Genomic DNA, 17,322 nt, shown 5'->3' with positions numbered 1-17,322 from the left:
ATGATATATAATAGATGAATGGATAGACAGACAGACAGACAGACAGTTACATCCCTTGCTGGTAAGTTTCTCATCTGGCTCCCTTCTTTTCATGTTCTTTTCCCTAACATGTGACAATCAGCACTGATAAGATAGACAAGGCACTAACAATTTAAAGGTTACACATCCATAATTCCAACACTCAGTACATTCCATCCCAGGAAAAGTGAAGAATACAATTTGGAAAGAACGAGCATACAGCAGGAAGCCATTAAACACAGTATACATAGAAGAAAATGTTCTGGTTGTTTATTGTTCCAAAAAGGGTTGCTCAGAATGTCACATCTTTATTTTATGATATAAAGGATGCTTTCACATTTTGTACAAAAATCATTGAATTATCTTTGAATTCTTCATTTAATGGTCTAAGGGAACATTTGTACACTCCAAGGTTCCTACATTTTGTTCTTTACACATAAGAAACATTTTGTATGCAGACAATATGACAGTTAAAATAGAAAATACACTGTAATTCTCCCAGTGAACAAAGAACAGTATATAATTTTGAAGACAAAAATAAATGATAATTCTCTTTAAAGAAACATTGAGGAGTAAACACCAACCATTCAAAATATAATGCATAGAAAACACCTATAATCATACTGAATTTAATGTTGCTTTTGCAGATAATTGAATATTTTCATAAGTTTCAAACAAGTTGCACTACTTCAGCCTTGATCTGAATCCCATGTCATTAAATTGAGAATGGTGACAACTGTATTCTAGAGACACGTTATAAGAAAACTGAGAATGGACAGAAAATGATCACTATATACAAGCCGTCATATAGTTTACTAAAAATGTTAGTTTTCTACTAAGGCTAATTTTTTAACTACTTTTCTAAGATAAGTATAAGATGTATAAGGTATAAGGATAAGATAAGGACCACCTTATCCTTGTAGGATAAGGATATGATAACTGTAAGAACTGTAAGTATAATAAATAAGATATATAATAAGTATAAGATAAGAATGAGCAAAAAGAACTACCTTTATAAGCATATGGCATGCATATGTTCTCAAAAGCACACATCTATTTCCAAATTGGCCTTTCTAGACTCCACTTTGGAAACAAATTATAAAGAATCCTAGAAAATATATTACAAGGTTTTCATATTTTATATAAAATGCATATTATCTATAAGATACTTGGTGCCAGCGAGAAGGAGCGTTATTGAAAACTAAATTCTCCACGGAATACGTAAGATGTTGACAAAGTCTTCATCGCCTGCTACCCCTATACTTAGGCCTTCATAGTAATCTTCGAATTCTCCGTATGAAACTTCATCGCACTTGCTGCAGGTGCCTTTTAACGTCTCTAGGAAAGATGATTTGATTTCCTCCTCTGTTGAATGCCCTGCAGGAAGAGGACTGACTTGAAATATTTTCCCTAGAAGTTCAGCAAAATGACAGGTGGTGATAGAGGGATGCTTATCCGACTTCTGAAATAGTTTTGATAATTTAAAATCGTACCCTCAAACTTCCCTCCAATTTATTGAAACATTAACCAGAATTAATTTGTCCCACGACTGGCCTCCCCATTACTATACCCCTCTTTCATTCTTCCACTGATCTGTTATTGAGCTATTAGCACAGAACATAGAAAAAGAAAAGATTCAAATAGTAAAAAGATTCAAAGATGAAAAGCTTCAGAAGGTGGTCAAAAAATATCCAAAATGAAATTTTAAAAGTATTAAGAAAGAAAAAAAAATGGCAGTAATCTATGACCTTTAAAATGACCTCTAAAATTTTTTTTAAGTCAGGGGGAAGGACAATCAGGAATATTTGCTGCTCTTCCAGTGAATCTGAGTTTGGTCAACAGTACCCACATTTCATGGCCTGTAACTCCAACTCCAGGGGTTCTGACACCATCTTCTGGACTATGTAAGTACCTATACCCCCCCACACACACACACATAAAGACACATGCACATATGTAAAAGTAAATTCAAGAAAAACCTGTTGCCATAATTTAAAAATATACACAGCAAATAGGAAGAAAGTGATGCTTTTATTAAAATAAAAAGGAATTTGAATGAAAAGAGACATTGAACTATGCAACAATAATGCTATATGACACTTGAGATTGTTAGTCAAAGCAAAATCTAATCAGCATCTAATGTATATGGACATGAATTTTAATTAAAACATTTTTAATTAAATTTATGCTTCAAATAACAAGACTCAAATACCTTCTTAAAATCTCCCACCTAGAACATACCCATCTCACATCATCCATGGGAGATTTTCTTTCTTTGCTTTAATAGACCAGAAATTGTTACAAAATTAAATATTGGATTTCTATCATTACAAAAACTGATTTCAGGATGTGCCACTTCTATTAACACCATTTTTCCTAACAAATTACTTAAGTAAAGTGAGGGGGGAGAGGGAGAGAGAGAGAGAGAGACAGAGACAGAGACAGAGACAGAGAGACAGAGAGAGAGAGACAGAGAGACACAGAGAGAGAGACAGAGAGACACACAGAGAGAATATGTTTTCTACAACTGAAATTGAACTGTGAAGACAAACACACGGGAGGCAGAGTGAGAGGAAAGTCATAAGCAGGTGGCCATCCTGATCTACACAAGATTCTGTCTCAAAGAATAAAGAGGAAGAAGGAGGAAGAAGAGAATGAAGAGGAGAAGGAACAAGGAGGAGGAGGAGGAATAGTAGACAATTTTTATCCTGGATATTGCTATGTAAATAGATTTCAATTTGTAATGAATCATAAAAATAGGGTTTTCTTTGTTATATTGAAAGTATCACTGGTTTTTTTTCCCCCCTTTAGCTTCCCTCTGAATTGAGAATGCAAAGCCAAAGTAAGAAATTCCTGAAAGGAACCAAAGTTACCCAACAACATGGGCAAACCCAACTGGAGCTATCATCTCTGGCCCATAATAGGAACAAAAGCTGCTCAAGCAAGCTAACTCCAAAAGAAGAGATAGGTGATGCTGAAGTCATCAAAATTTTGAAATAGGCAAGATCATTTGCCCTCGTGTTTGGTGTGACTCACTCAATTGAAAGATGTAGAGAATGACATGCCCAGGAAGACCTTGTCCTCCTCATCCCCCTGCCTCCAACTCCTGAGTCCTGAGATTACAAGCATGTCCCACGTCCCACGAGCTCATTTATCCGCAGCTGAATTCAAATTCAGCCCCCTCCTACACATACTGCAAGCACTCTACCAACTGAGCCAAGGCTCCTCTGGCATATACACTATTTCTTAATGATAAGAAGGGAAGGGAAGCAGTCATCTATTGGATGGAACACAGGACCCCTAATTAAGGAGCTAGAGAAAGTACTCAAGGAGCTAAGGGGGTCTGCAACCCTATAGGAAAAACAACAATATGAACTAACCAGTACCCCCAGTGCTTGTGTTTCTAGTTGTATATGTAGCAGAGGATGGCCTTGTTGGTCATCAATGGGAGGAGAGGCCCTTGGTATTGCGAAGATCATATGCCCTAGTACAGAGGAATGCCAGGGCCAGGAAGCAGGAATGGGTAGGTTGGGGAGCAGGGCGTGGAGAGGGTATAGGGGGCTTTGGGAATAGCATTTAAAGTGTAACTGAAGAAAATATCTAAGCCAGGCATGTTGGCATACGGCTTTAATACCAGCACTCGGGAGACAGAGGCAGGCAGATTTCTGAGTTTGAGGCCAGCATGGTCTACAAAGTGAGTTCCAGGACAGCCAGGGCTACACAGAGAAACCCTGTCTCGAAAAACAAACAAACAAATCAATCTAATAAAAAATGCCTTAAAAAAGAAAAAAGAAAAAAAGAAATCAACGCCCCCCCCCCCAAAGGGAAGGTAATCGCAATGTATCTTTGTTAATATAAAGGATAAAAGATTAAATTTAAAAATATAAGTCTTCTGCTTTCAGCTTGTGTAACCATCCAGAGAAGAGGGTCAGCCCTACTCATAAACCGATGCCTAAGCAGGAGGACATGGAGGTGAACACTGTAACCTCCACACTTAGGATGGGGATGCTAGCTAGGAGTTTGACTGTGCTCCAGTGAGTATGTGAGCAACACAAAAAGGACTTGGTGCAGTGTTTTCTTCTCTTTTGTTTTTTTTCCTTTTCCTTTTTTAGGGAGGGCACCAAGGGTAAGAGGAAGATGAATTGAGTGTGAAAACTCAGGGTGCGTTGCATGAAACTTCCAAACAGTTCATAAAAATAGGTTGTTGGGTAAAATATAATAAAGTAAGGCTGGAGGCTCTCAAGGCCAGTCTGGGTTACACTGTGAGATCCTGTCTGAAAACAAAACTGGGGAATGTTCGATTAAGTAATTAAAATCTTTTACTTCTGCATTAGTCAATGAAATGCAGATGAAGTAGGCTCAGGGAGTTTGACAAAAATAATTCCGCAAAACACGGCACTATAATCTAGTATAGAGCTAGCTGTCACTGCATCAGCATTTGGAAGCACCAGTTGATATTTAAAATGTGGATATCCTAGTAATTCTAGGTATTGATATCACGCCAGGGAGCCAGAAGAAAAGGAGCCAAAGGAGTCACAGATGAACACACGTGTGCTTCAGTAGATGTGTATCAATAGTTAGATATTAGAAGCTTACCAATAGGAGAATGTCTATACACACTTTAATTTGTTGATTATTAATACAATAACATTTGGCAAACAAAAATATGACATCTTAATGTGGATTAGCAAATGTATATACAGCTGTGAATGTCATAGAGAGGGTTGGAGAAATGGCTCCGTGGTTAAGTGCACTGACTGCTCTTCCAGTGGTCCTGAGTTCAGTTCCCAGCAACCACATGGTGGCTCACAACCATCTGTAATGGGATCTGATGCCCTCTTCTGGTGTGTCTGAAGACAGCTATAGTGTACTCATATACATTAAATAAAATTTTTTTTAAAAGAAAGTCATAGGGGAAGTGGTTGAAAAATATGTTACATGATTACAACTTCTGAAGAAAAATACAATGAAATTAAGCAAGTTTTGGTGGACAAACACTGTGATCGGCTGCATTCATAAATCCACTACAAAGGAACTATAATAAGAAATGAATCTTTAATATTACTTTCAAAACTTCGCTCTGCTTTCCCCCATTTTTGAGGTGAGGTTGTGTTCCATGGCCCAGGCTGGCCTCAGATTTACACCCCCTTTTCCTCCGCTATTCCAATGTGTTGATTATAGGTGTGCGCTGCCGCGCTTGGCTGGATTTCCACAGACACACAATGCCATTTTATGTATAATGCCACTCTAGATAAAGACATAAATCTTCCGCAATCCTCAAGGATGGGGCACTCTTCCAGAAGATACAGTAAATATTACTGGGAGACTTATAGAGGTTTTGCCAAATCTCTTTTACACTCCAATTCACCACCCATTCCAAACAAGAAACAAGAGTTCTATCTTCATTATAACTATCAGAGAAATCAATAAGTATAGACAGCTGGACCTAAGAGTTTTTAAATGAAAAGGGGAAGATGGCTCCCAAGTTATTGGCTCAAACAAAATTTATTTCCTTCCTTTCAGCCAATGCTTTTAGATTAGTCTAATTTAGAGTAGGCACTTTTATTAACAAGCATAATAGAAATCAAAAGCATTTGACATGTGACAGTTACCTGAGATCACACGTGGATGCTTCTTGGCGCAGTAACACTTTCTTATGTCTATTACAGACACAATGCCGGTTTTGTTAAAATCCAGTTGCATGAAGGCCTGAAGAGAGACAGGGTTTCTCTCTGTGAAGTTGTTAGACGTGAGAAGCTATTTTGCAGTCAATCATTTATGAACTCTGAACAAGGGATTTTGAAGGAGCTACACAGGTACTTGAGAAAGCATCATAGACACAGAGGAAGATGGCTACAACAAACACTGGGAAGAGAGAGAGAGAGAGAGAGAGAGAGAGAACCCCTCCATGCCAGCCAGCATTTCATGTGTCTATCACCCTGACTTGCACAAAGTGGTCGATTCGCACTGCCCTGGCCTGGCTTTGCTGGGAAATGATGAGTCAGGTCTAAGACCTTGGCAACTTTCAGCACCAGGATCCATGACATTGATAAATGACCAAAATGAAGAGCTGGAAAATTATTTGAAGGTTGTTTGTTTGTTTGTTTGTTTGTTTTTTAGTTCAAAAAGTCAACCTGCAAACTCCAGATCACTAGAATCAATGAACAGGTGAAATGCTTAATTTTTGATATGTAATACTTCCTTTTAAGTTCCTGACTGGCTCGCTTATTGTTCTTCCAACTCAATACAACTCTGCCTATCAAGAGAAAAAAAAAAAAAGACCTAAGAAAGGAAGATACACAGACACACAGACACACCAAGCTATCTGAAGCAGCAACCTGAGCTTGCCAGGAGTCAAAACCAGAAGCATGTTGGTTTATTCAGAATACTTAACTCACTGAAGCATTGGCCTGCTCTAGATTCAATTGTGCCTCCATTCCTTTCCTGAATCCTCACTCTTAGAGCCCCAGAATAGGCATATGTGGAGGTGGGGTCCTTAAGGAAGTAATTAAGATGGAATGGAATCATTGGGGTAGGCCTCAGTCCTGGATGACTAGAATTTCTTTGACAAGGGCCAACATAATGCAGAGAGGGGCCACTATAGGATAACAGTAGAACAGCCACCTGCAAACCACAGAGAGAGTCCTCCAAGGAAACCAGATATGCCTACCCTGCTTGGACCTCTAGTCTACAAACTACGAGAAAACAATTTGAAAGGCCTGTTGCTGGATGTAACTCTTTTTTCCCTCACCTTTTTATTCCATCCATCCTTCCTTCCTTCCTTCTTTCCTTCATTCCTTTATTTTTATTTTATTTTGGTTCTTTAGTCTAACTACAATGACTTATGCATAAGACACTAATACAACTTCTATTCTGCTACTCAAACTTAGTACCATGGGCATGTAAATAACAATAATAATAATAATAATAATAATAATAATAATAATAAATAACAATTAATAACAATTAAGTGCAAAGTTGTAGGTGAGTGAGAAGTTTGCTTGACTTAAAGTTTTTCTTACATCTCTTGGTGAGTAAGGGTTGAGAGCTTTAGTTTAGCTTTGGGTTTTTGTTTGAATGTTTGTTTGCACTTGAGACTGACACCTGCTATGATTACCTATCCTACGCCACATAGAATAGTTTTCTATAAATACGAGGTACATATACCTATTTACCTATTGTATTAAATACACACACAGAAGAAAAAACATACCACTCAAAAGTGTACATGTCTACTAAAACTGGGTTAATCTATATTTTTATTTTTAAAAATTTAGGGATCTGTGTGTGAATGTAGCTATGATATATGTGCACATGTGTGGTGTGTACAGCACAAACATTAGGGTGTCAGTTCTCACATCCCACGTTGACTGAAACAGGGTCTCTTTGCTGTTAGCTAATGCACAGCTGTGACCTATGGGCAGTTTCTTATCTGTGCCTCTCAGCCTGCCATAAAAGCCCTGGGGTTACAGGTCCTTACACTTGCACTAGAAACTCTTTACCCAAAAATAAATAAATAAATAAAAATAAAAAGGCGTGGTGGCACATTTAATCCCAGCACTTGGGAGGCAGGCAGATTTCTAAGTTCAAGGCCAGCCTGGTCTACAAAGTGAGTTCCAGGACAGCCAGAGCTATACAGAGAAACCCTGTCTCAAAAAAACAAAACAAAACAAAACAAAACAAAAAGAAAGAAAAGAAAAGAAAAGAAAGAAAGGAGAGAGAGAGAGAGAGAGAGAGAGAGAGAGAGAGAGAGAGAGAAAGAAAAAGAAAAAGAAAAAGAAAAAGAAAAAGAAAAAGAAAAAGAAAAAGAAAAAGAAAAAGAAAAAGAAAAAGAAACAGAAACTCTTTATCCAGTGACCTCTCTCTCCAGTCTCAGGACTCTTATTCTAACTTTATATGACCTCTGTCATGTTCACTGTAACACTTAGCATTTATATCATAAAAAACATAGAAACACTTTCATCGGCATTATAAAATAATGCATTGGAGCACCAACAGTGTAATAGTTGTGATGCTAAGAATAGAATCATCACATCCAATCTGTGGGATAGCAAATGAGGCTTAGGAATTTATACAACTGTATAGTTGGATAGCTAACAATTTTCAGAAACAGTAATTTATTAAGATAATTCCATTTGGATTTTATTTTTCTTGTATCAAATATTTTCTAAGACATACATATCATATGTGATATATATGTGTATATATTTATATGACATTTTGTTTTATTCTAGGTAGACTTGAACAAATATATAAGCTTGCTTATTTTAAGTGTTACTAAACCCAGTGTGTATTACAGCCAAAATGATATAACATGTTTCAATTGATGGCCCATTCAAAGTGATAAAGGGTGAATGCAACAATCTAGTAAGAGTAATAGTTTGAAATCAGTTAGCAGTTACCTTGCGAACAAATGACTTCCTATATTCATTCATTTCACCAAAAATGGCACGTTTGAATTCTCCATAGTCAACCTTGTTCTTGCTATGGCCATATCCTTGCAGAATTAGCCAGAAAGACTCAAAGTCCTAAACAAAAACAACAACAAAAGAAAGAGAGAGAGAGAAAACAAAATCCCCATAGAAATTGCCATTACATCTTTAAATTATATAAGTCAAAACAAGATCAGAGGCATACTTTGTTAGATCATCTGTGGCTCTAGACAAGGTAACCTACTGAGTAAGAAAATGCATTGAATCACAGACAAACCTAGTGAAAGGCATTTTGGAGTGAATGCTTAAGCTCGGGCCTTTTCTGAAGGAGTGACATCTCACAGTATATCCCTCTTAGAGGTATGCTATTAGAGGGCAGAGAAATGCTGAGGGTGGTACCTAGGACCTCTTGCATATCAATTTCTGGAATGCAAGTTCAATCGTTGACTTCCATCCCAAGGGTTTTATCATTTTCATTGATAAATAATGGTGCATGCAGAGAGCATAACATGATATCTTAATGCACATGATGCTGCGGAAAGATCAAGCCAGACTAAATACTGTCTCTGTCAAATATTTAACATTTTAGTAAAAATATTTAGTAAGATTTGGTAACAACAAAGTATTAAGAATATTTAAAACCTCTTTTAGCTATTTTTAAACACACAATACATTTTTCATTATTCTTGACCATATTTACCAGGCTGTGCAGTAGATAAAACTCATCCTCTTATCCAAATGAAAATTTATGTCACTTGGTCAATCTCTCCCTTTCTCTCTACACACTATACCTGCACCATTTACCTCTCAGTGTCTGTACTGGCTAGTTTTGTGTCAACTTGACACAGCTGGAGTTATCACAGAGAAAGGAGCTTCAGTTGAGGAAATGCCTCCATGAGATCCAACTGTAAGGCATTTTCTCAATTAGTGATCAAGGGGGAAAGGCCCCTTGTTGGTGGGACCAACTCTGGACTGGTAGTCTTGGTTCTATAAGAGAGCAGGCTGAGCAAGTCAGGGGAAGCAAGCCAGTAAAGGACATCCCTCCATGGCCTCTGCATCAGCTCCTGTTTCCTGACCTGCTTGAGTTCCAGTCCTGACTTCCTTGGTGATGAAATGTATGTATGTATGTATGTATGTATGTATGTATGTATGTATGTATGTAAGTGTAAGCTGAATAAACCCTTTCCTCCCCAACTTGCTTCTTGGTCATGGTATTTGTGAAGGAATAGAAACCCTGACTAAGACAGTGTCTTTATATAAAATAATATGGTTGTTGTGCACTCGGCTTTGAACATTCCTCTGTTTTTAAATGTAATCCATCTGTGACAATTTCAAAGTCTATACAGGTTCTAAAACACCAGCCACACTGGGACCGTTAATGGGTTCCTTCTGGTCTTGGGAGCACAGAAAGTTTGAATGACTTCTGAACTATTCCCAAATTTATACTAAGGAGGATGATACTAATTAAACACATTATGTCCATTTGTTCACTGCCACTGTCGTGGGCTTCTTGGGCAAAGGTGCTGTTTAAAACCCTATTCTACTCAGTGTTCGTAATAACAAAAGAAGTTACAGTATTCCTTTATTGAAGCTCAGAGAAATATATTCTCAATGATTCTATCACGATGTTGACTTTCAATGAGGCTGTAAATAAAACACCCAAGTTGGCAAGCAGATACTCAGGAATTATTCTCTTCCAATTCCTAATCTTTTCAAATAAAACTGTAATTAGAAAGCTAAGATTCAACAGACCCAGCCTCCCTATACCGTTATTTTTTGTGTGTCAAAATGCCTCATGCATTACAAAGAAAAATATGTGTATGTATAGTTGAGTTATAGCCGAGTCTGAGTTTCACTTTTACGAATCATGAGTCAAAACAAACACGAGGCAAACATGTTCACTTAAAGAATATCAGACTTAAAAGGACTTCTCAAGGCTCAGAAGAAGGATTTTCAAAAATTAAGTAGTGCAATTTAGTAACAAAAAAATTATGTGTCTACATGTGATTCAGAATAGAAACTAATTCAATTGGAATTTTTGCTTCATTGATAATATTTCTATGTAAACTTGGCTCTTTGCAGAACATACCACTTTTTATTTAAAATAAGAGCGAACAACTGTGTCTTTTTACAAATATGATCTACTTCACAGTGAGACCAGGGCTGGTGAAATCTTATTCTCACATCTCCCTGTATGCACTTATGGTTGCATAAGCATGTATATTGCATAGGTGATATAACAAGAAGCAAAATAAAAATATTAGTTAAAATAGGTGATATGGCTGGAAATGTAGATCAATGGTATGATACTTACTTTGCATGTATAAGACTCTAGGACCGATTCCAAAAAAAAAAAAATCAAGTTTACATAAAACAAAACATATGAGAAAGTATGAAACTTGCATGCTTACATTATCCTTCTTAGTAATTGTGATGGTTTGAATGAAAATGGCCCCTATAGGCTCATATATTTGAATGTTTCAGTCCCCATTGGTGGAACTGTTTGGGAAGGATTAGAAGGTGTGGCCTTCTTGAAGGAGGTATGACCCTGAGGCTGGGCTTTGAGATTTCAAAAGACCATGCCATTCCTCGTTAGCTCTCGAATTTTGTGTTATGATTGTCGTGTCAACCTGTAGGATCTCTACTGTTCCAGTGACATGTCTGCCTGCCTGCCTGCTGCCATGCTCCACACCATGAGGGTCCTGGACTTTAACATTCTCGGGCACTAACAGCCTCCAGCTAAACACTTTCTTTTATAAATTGCCTTGGCCATGGAGTTTTGTCACAACACTAGAAAAGTAATCAAGGCAGAAATCTTAGAATAATTAGTCCTGTTCACTAGTTATAAACATTTCACGAACAAATACAGAAGCACCAGAGGAATGCAGTACTTTCCCACATTCCAGGGGACAAGCTATGTGGACCCTGGGCCTCTATCAGTTGCGATTGACCTGTCTGTTTAACAAAGATATACCAGTGAATTCTAATTTCCTACTCTTGTTTTATTTTGTTCATCTATGAAAGAAAGGTGGTAAGGTGGATGGTCCCTGGTCTGTCTCACCAGACACACCACAAGCTTCAATGTTATTATCACAACAATCCAAAGGACAATTGTGTCCCAACAGTGATAAGCCATGTCACCCTGACACCGAATTTTACAGTTGATAAAGCAAATTCCCATGTGATTTTTTTTTTATTAGAGCTTCTCTGCCATCCTAGACATAGCAACTGTCTCACAATTGCACAGGCAGGGCCTGTCAATAAGAAAAGTCAGAACACTTGTGTGTCACATGGCTAAGTGATTATGCTTTTACATGAACCTAAATTTCAGACACGTACTACATCATGTGACAAAACAATTGTTTTGTTCAGCAAAAGAGAAAAGTACAAAAGAATCCACATCTGAATCATTTGTGTACTTTTAACCTACAAGCAAAACTTGCAAGTATAGCATACAAGGCTTTGGGGCAACAAACTTAATCTCTCCCACTCTCCCGTCTAATTGCCCCAGTGATGTGCTACTGTGCCCGTGTTTGCCATGGAAGACTCAGTTCAAGGTGCTAAATAAAGAGCAGGAACCTGAGCCACCTTGGTCCCCATCTGGATGGGATGTGACATTTCACTTACAGACACAACTTGCTGTGAAGAAACTAAAATGGACGCTGATACAGAAAGGATCGGAGTTCAGGCAGCAGAGCTCCTCTGTTAAGGAAAGCTGTGGCCCAAATGATGAGAAAAATCTAGAACACAGAGATCTAGTGTGATTCATGTCAGAGTGAAGTAAGTCCCTGTGGCTTAGGGAAGAGCCACACTTCATGCTGGGAGACTGCTTCTCCTTTCCAGGAAATGACCATTCTCTGAGTCAGGAACCCCTCTTCTTGGGAGATCCACTGTCTGCTATTATTCTTCTCTACCCTTGCCTGGTTAATTCTTCCTCATTATTCACAACCCAGCCTGATGCATCCTCCCCCAGGGGTCCTGCCAACATCTTAGAGCTCCTTCCTGATAACTTAGCTTGGAAGTGAGTACCACCACACAGGTTCCTAAAGCCGCCTTCTCTGTTTGATGCATGTATTGACCACTTTCTTCAGTTTTGAAGATTTCGAGATGAAGAGTACGTCATTACAGAGTTTAACAATATGCCTGGCTATAAAACACTTCAGAAGCATATGATAAAGGGATAGATGTAAACATTTTAAAAATAAATGAGACTTGTGGCCTCGTGGCATAACCCTGATAGCAGAGGGTTTTAAAAAATAGGCTATTAGAATTTCATTAGAAAAGTGAGCAAGGCCATGCAAGAATACACCCAGAGCAGAAAATGCTGTGTGGTACATACCTGTTCAGACACTTCCAAGTGAAAGGTTTTCAGAGCTTGCTGAAAATCTGCCTTTTCTAAAAGCCCATTCCCTTCCTTGTCCAAACCTTGGAAGTATCTTCCCAATCCAGTCAAAATACGAGCACCCTTCTTGTGCAGTTGTTCTTTCAATTTATCTGTTTAGTAAAAAGAGAGAGGGGAGCTAATTGCTTCTGTGCACCAAGCTTTCAAATTGCAGTTGTTTCTCTTCTGAGAAAATAAGTTGATAATAATGGAAAAGAAGATGTGAATATTCAATGAATACATGCGTAGGGCTGACTTTGGAAAGGAGAATGTTTTTAATAACCACAATGTCAGACACAACTGCATATTCATGATACAGCAGAGCCACAGCACCACTGTGTGGTGAAAGTGTCGCATGCTACATACAGGGAGACAATGTTCCTCTCTATTCATAAGCAAGTAATCTAAGTCTTAAGATTACAATCTTAGTTTCTCTTGTTTAGATCATCTTTTCTAACTGCCCCATATCTTTCCTATTTTTTTTTATTTACACTACTGAATTTCAGAATAGATGCCTGACAAATCACACACCAAAAATATCAGTTCAAAAAACTTTAAGTAGTTTAAAAGTTGAAATCTGGAACAAAATGTGTGAAATGACATCTGGGTCTTGGCATACTCGTCCATATTTACATATTCATAGCAACTATTTTATCCAGAAAATTCTAGAGGTCTCTGGCTCCTAAACACTCCTTCTAGCACATATAATGCTGTCTGTATTGTACTACAATGGATACATTAGAAAAGAAGAGTGCAACTGTCACGAGCTTCACTAGTGACAAAAACTGTGTTGTCGATGACAGAGCAGAGAGAAAGACCTGCTAACAAGGGCGGAGCCAGTCTCAGCCAACCATACAGGCAGCTGCTCGCTTCCTTAATGTCTGATCACGAATACTATCTCAGGACTCATCAAAATTCTAGAAGTATATATTGACTTCTCTGATGATTTGTTTTATACCTTCCTCCCTCCTCGATGATGGAATCCAATAGAGGAATTGTATGTATCACCTACTACACTGCACTGGTTAGAAGGCCAGGCCTTAGACAATTGTAAAGATGTTTCAGTGTCCAGAGTCTATCTACATTTCCTCTGTCCCCTCTGGATTCCCAGGGAAAGGTAATAAGACATTACTCTCACCGAGAGGTGGAAGAAGAGTTGCAAAGGATCTACACAAAGTTGTGTGTCTACGGAACAGCAGGATCTGCTTACAGACGTCAGAGCACATTCAATAGAAAATGAGGTGGAGATATGTCAGGCACTAAGCCACTAGTCTCTTCAGGATATCGTCTAGGCAAGTACAAGGACATGGTGGTTCCTGCCTATACTCCCAGACTCTGGAGATAAGGAAAGAGGATTGCCGTGAGTTCTAGAGCAGTCAGGTTTGCACAGTGAGCGGCAATCTATCTGAGTTTCAGTGTGAGCCCTAGTGTAAGTGTATCTGTGTATGTACAAATGTATGTGTAGATAGACATGTATGTATATATACATACAGATACACATATATATGCACACACACACACACACATATATATATATCCATATCCATATGCAGATACATATGTATCATGGCCCATGGAGATGATGAGTCAATGGGGAAAGGTACCTGCCAATCCTGACAACCTGAGTTTGAGTTGTAGGAAAAAACCTGACATCTGCAAGTTGTCATCTTACCTCACTTGTATGCTGTATCACACACACAAATACACACTACACAAACAAGTTAATATACTTTTAATTTTTAAAAATGTCAATTTTACACGTTATTTAGCTTATAATTCAACTCATAATATCAAATATTTCTAAAATTATTATTATAACTACACCCTCTTGCTTAGTACCATTAATAAAAAACTTGAAAATACTTTTTAACTATTTTATTATTTATGTATATATTTGGGTATCAAGGTTTATTTTATTAATAATTTACATATTTGTGCATTTGTGTAAGGGTAAATGCACACACGCTTATGGGTGCTCATAAAGTCCAAAAGAGCACCTCAGAGCCCCGACAGGTGGAGTTACAGAGAATTGTGAGCTACATGATGTGGGGGATGTGAACCAAACTAACGTCCTCTAGCGTAGTGGCAGGCCCTCCTATTTGCTTAGTCATCCCCTGGCCCCCTAAAACATTATATATATATACACACACACACATACACATATATACATATACACACATATATGTATGTATGTGTATGTATATGTATATATGTGTATGTATGTATATGTATTTGTATATGTGTATATATATATATACATACATATATATATATATATACATACATATATATGTATACACACACACACACACATATATATATATAAAAGTTTTAGTGGGATAAAGATATACATAGTACCCATGTGTATGTGTGTGTGTATATTATATATGTATATATACATGAAAGTATATATATATATATATATATATATATATATATATATATGTACATATATATGTGTGCATATGTATATGTGTGTGTACACACACACACACAAAGATACCAACAGACAAGCTTTATTGGCAACAGTCTCTATTAAGGAACAATGTGTGGATGTTTACGGAAAATAAATTCTATGTTTAAGATTCAGGTGGGATTTATCAGTGATTCAACATTCACATAAATATCTCTGATTAAAATATATATATTTAACAATATATATATAATGTTTCAGCAATATGAACTAACTAATAACCCTGAGGTTGTGTCTCTAGCTGCATATATAGCAGAAGATGGCCAAGTTGGCCATCATTGGGAAGAGAGGCCCCTTGGTCTAGCAAACTTTATATACCCCAGTACAGGGGAACACCAGGACCAAGAAGTGGGAGTGGGTGTGCAGGGGAGCAGGGTGGGGGGAGGGTATAGGGGACTTCAGGATAGCATTTGAAATGTAAATGAAGAAAATATCTAATAAAAATTGTTTAGAAGGCTCAAAAAAAGAAAATGCATATTCATGCACTGTAGAATGCAAGTCAGCTATGAATGAGGGGTCCTACCATTTATGACAACTTGGATAAATGTGGAGGCATTGTATAAAATGAAATAAGCCATTCACATAAATAAAGTCACTGTACCATCTCAAATATATATATGTAAAATGTTTCTATAAAGTATATTGTGTACTTTCTTAAAAAATAAAAATTGTAAATTGAAAATTTGGAAGTATCTCAAATACAATTCTAAATGATAATGAGTAAAATCATGTGTGAGATTGTAGAAGACGCAGCATACCCTGAATGGCCTGTAGCACCAACTGATCATGAGCCTCCGGACTGACTGCCTCTTCTTCCCCATGTTCCGCAGAGGCAGCTCTGAAGTGAGAACAGACAGGCTAAGCTTTGCTTCCCCATTCCAGACTCAATGATGCTCTCAACAGCTGTGGAGGCGTACAAGCTAGAGAAAGCCCCACTTCTGCCCATTGCTTTTGATTCCCTGGAGAATTAAATCCAGAGCTATAAAAGCACTCCAGTCTTTGAAGATATTAATTTTCATGACTGCTTTAATGTTTTTAAATATGTAACTATAACTATCTATTTAAAAGCAGCTTTAGCTTACAAAGTATAAACTGTAAATAGACTTTTAATGCCTTGAAGATGCATTAATAAAGATTCTCAGAGCTAGATTATAGACTGCACTCTCATATATATACATATATATATATAATATCAATTATTACCATTTAAATAATAATTACTGTCAAGTGTCATTCAACAAGAAGAATGTGCATTTCTATTATTTAAAATAGCCTTCAATGTAATTTTTTATTTGTAACATTATTGTTTCACTATATATATATATATATATATATATATATATATATATATATATATATATATATATTTGTCAATGAATAAATTGTATCACCATAGGGGCCTTGGCTTTTTGTGCTATAAAAGATATTACACCAACAATGTAGGAAACAGTTATGATGCTGAACTGATAGCCTAACTTTTAAAGCCCCACTTTTGATAGCATTTTAAAAAATAAAAGGACAAATTAATACATTCTCTTGATTATAAAACAGAACAATTTTACATTTTTAATTGCCATATATGTTCCAAATCATGAAGTAAGTTTGATTATAATACAGGACATAATGCAGATATACACAGCTATGATTTGTAAAGTATAAGCCTTCTGAAATGTGAATTGCTTTGTGATAGAAACTCCTTTTGAGATTCAAACTACGCTGTTATCACGTACTTTCAAAATGACACATGCATTTAACTTACTTCAGAGAATTCAAAGCTACTTGATCAATATTTGTAATTCGAAGTCTAAGCAATGCATTTTCTTTTATGGTCTTTGGAAGGCTAGGTTGATCACAGCTCAAAAATGTCAAAGTTGCACCCTGAGGAAATGAACAGACGAAAAAAAAAAAGTCTTAAAGCTAGAAAATACCTAAAATTAAAATACAGCTCATTCTGATGGAAGAGATTTGGTTTTTATCATAGTTGCCTTGGTATGTTCTAATGTGACCAAAATATAGTA

At 37.0% G+C, this 17,322-nt stretch overlaps 1 protein-coding gene across 13 annotated transcripts in view; it reads right to left on the bottom strand.

Annotated features, from left to right (window-relative positions):
* Positions 1-262: 262 nt before the first annotated feature.
* The window catches only part of Caps2 (calcyphosphine 2), a 53,213-nt gene continuing 36,153 nt past the window's right edge, over positions 263-17,322 (bottom strand). For 7 of the 13 annotated variants that reach the window (XM_006513814.4, XM_006513815.1, XM_006513816.1 and 4 more), the window contains 6 exons: positions 17,064-17,182; positions 16,063-16,142; positions 12,790-12,944; positions 8,421-8,546; positions 5,631-5,727; positions 263-1,395 (listed from right to left, as the gene is read on the bottom strand). In XM_006513814.4, the coding sequence (XP_006513877.1) occupies positions 1,220-1,395; positions 5,631-5,727; positions 8,421-8,546; positions 12,790-12,944; positions 16,063-16,142; positions 17,064-17,182 (753 nt within the window). In that variant the 3' untranslated portion in view covers positions 263-1,219. Of the gene's footprint in view, positions 1,396-5,630; positions 5,728-8,420; positions 8,547-12,789; positions 12,945-13,969; positions 14,167-16,062; positions 16,143-17,063; positions 17,183-17,322 lie in introns of those variants that run through there. The other 6 variants (NM_001310675.1, NM_178278.4, XM_006513820.3 and 3 more) reach the window with 5 other exon arrangements.

The sequence above is a fragment of the Mus musculus genome, chromosome 10 (genome assembly GCF_000001635.26).
Source record: "Mus musculus strain C57BL/6J chromosome 10, GRCm38.p6 C57BL/6J".
Taxonomy (NCBI): Eukaryota; Metazoa; Chordata; class Mammalia; order Rodentia; family Muridae; genus Mus; species Mus musculus.
The sequence above is the reverse complement of the archived record's forward strand: the minus strand, read 5'-3'. Positions and strand labels throughout refer to the sequence as shown.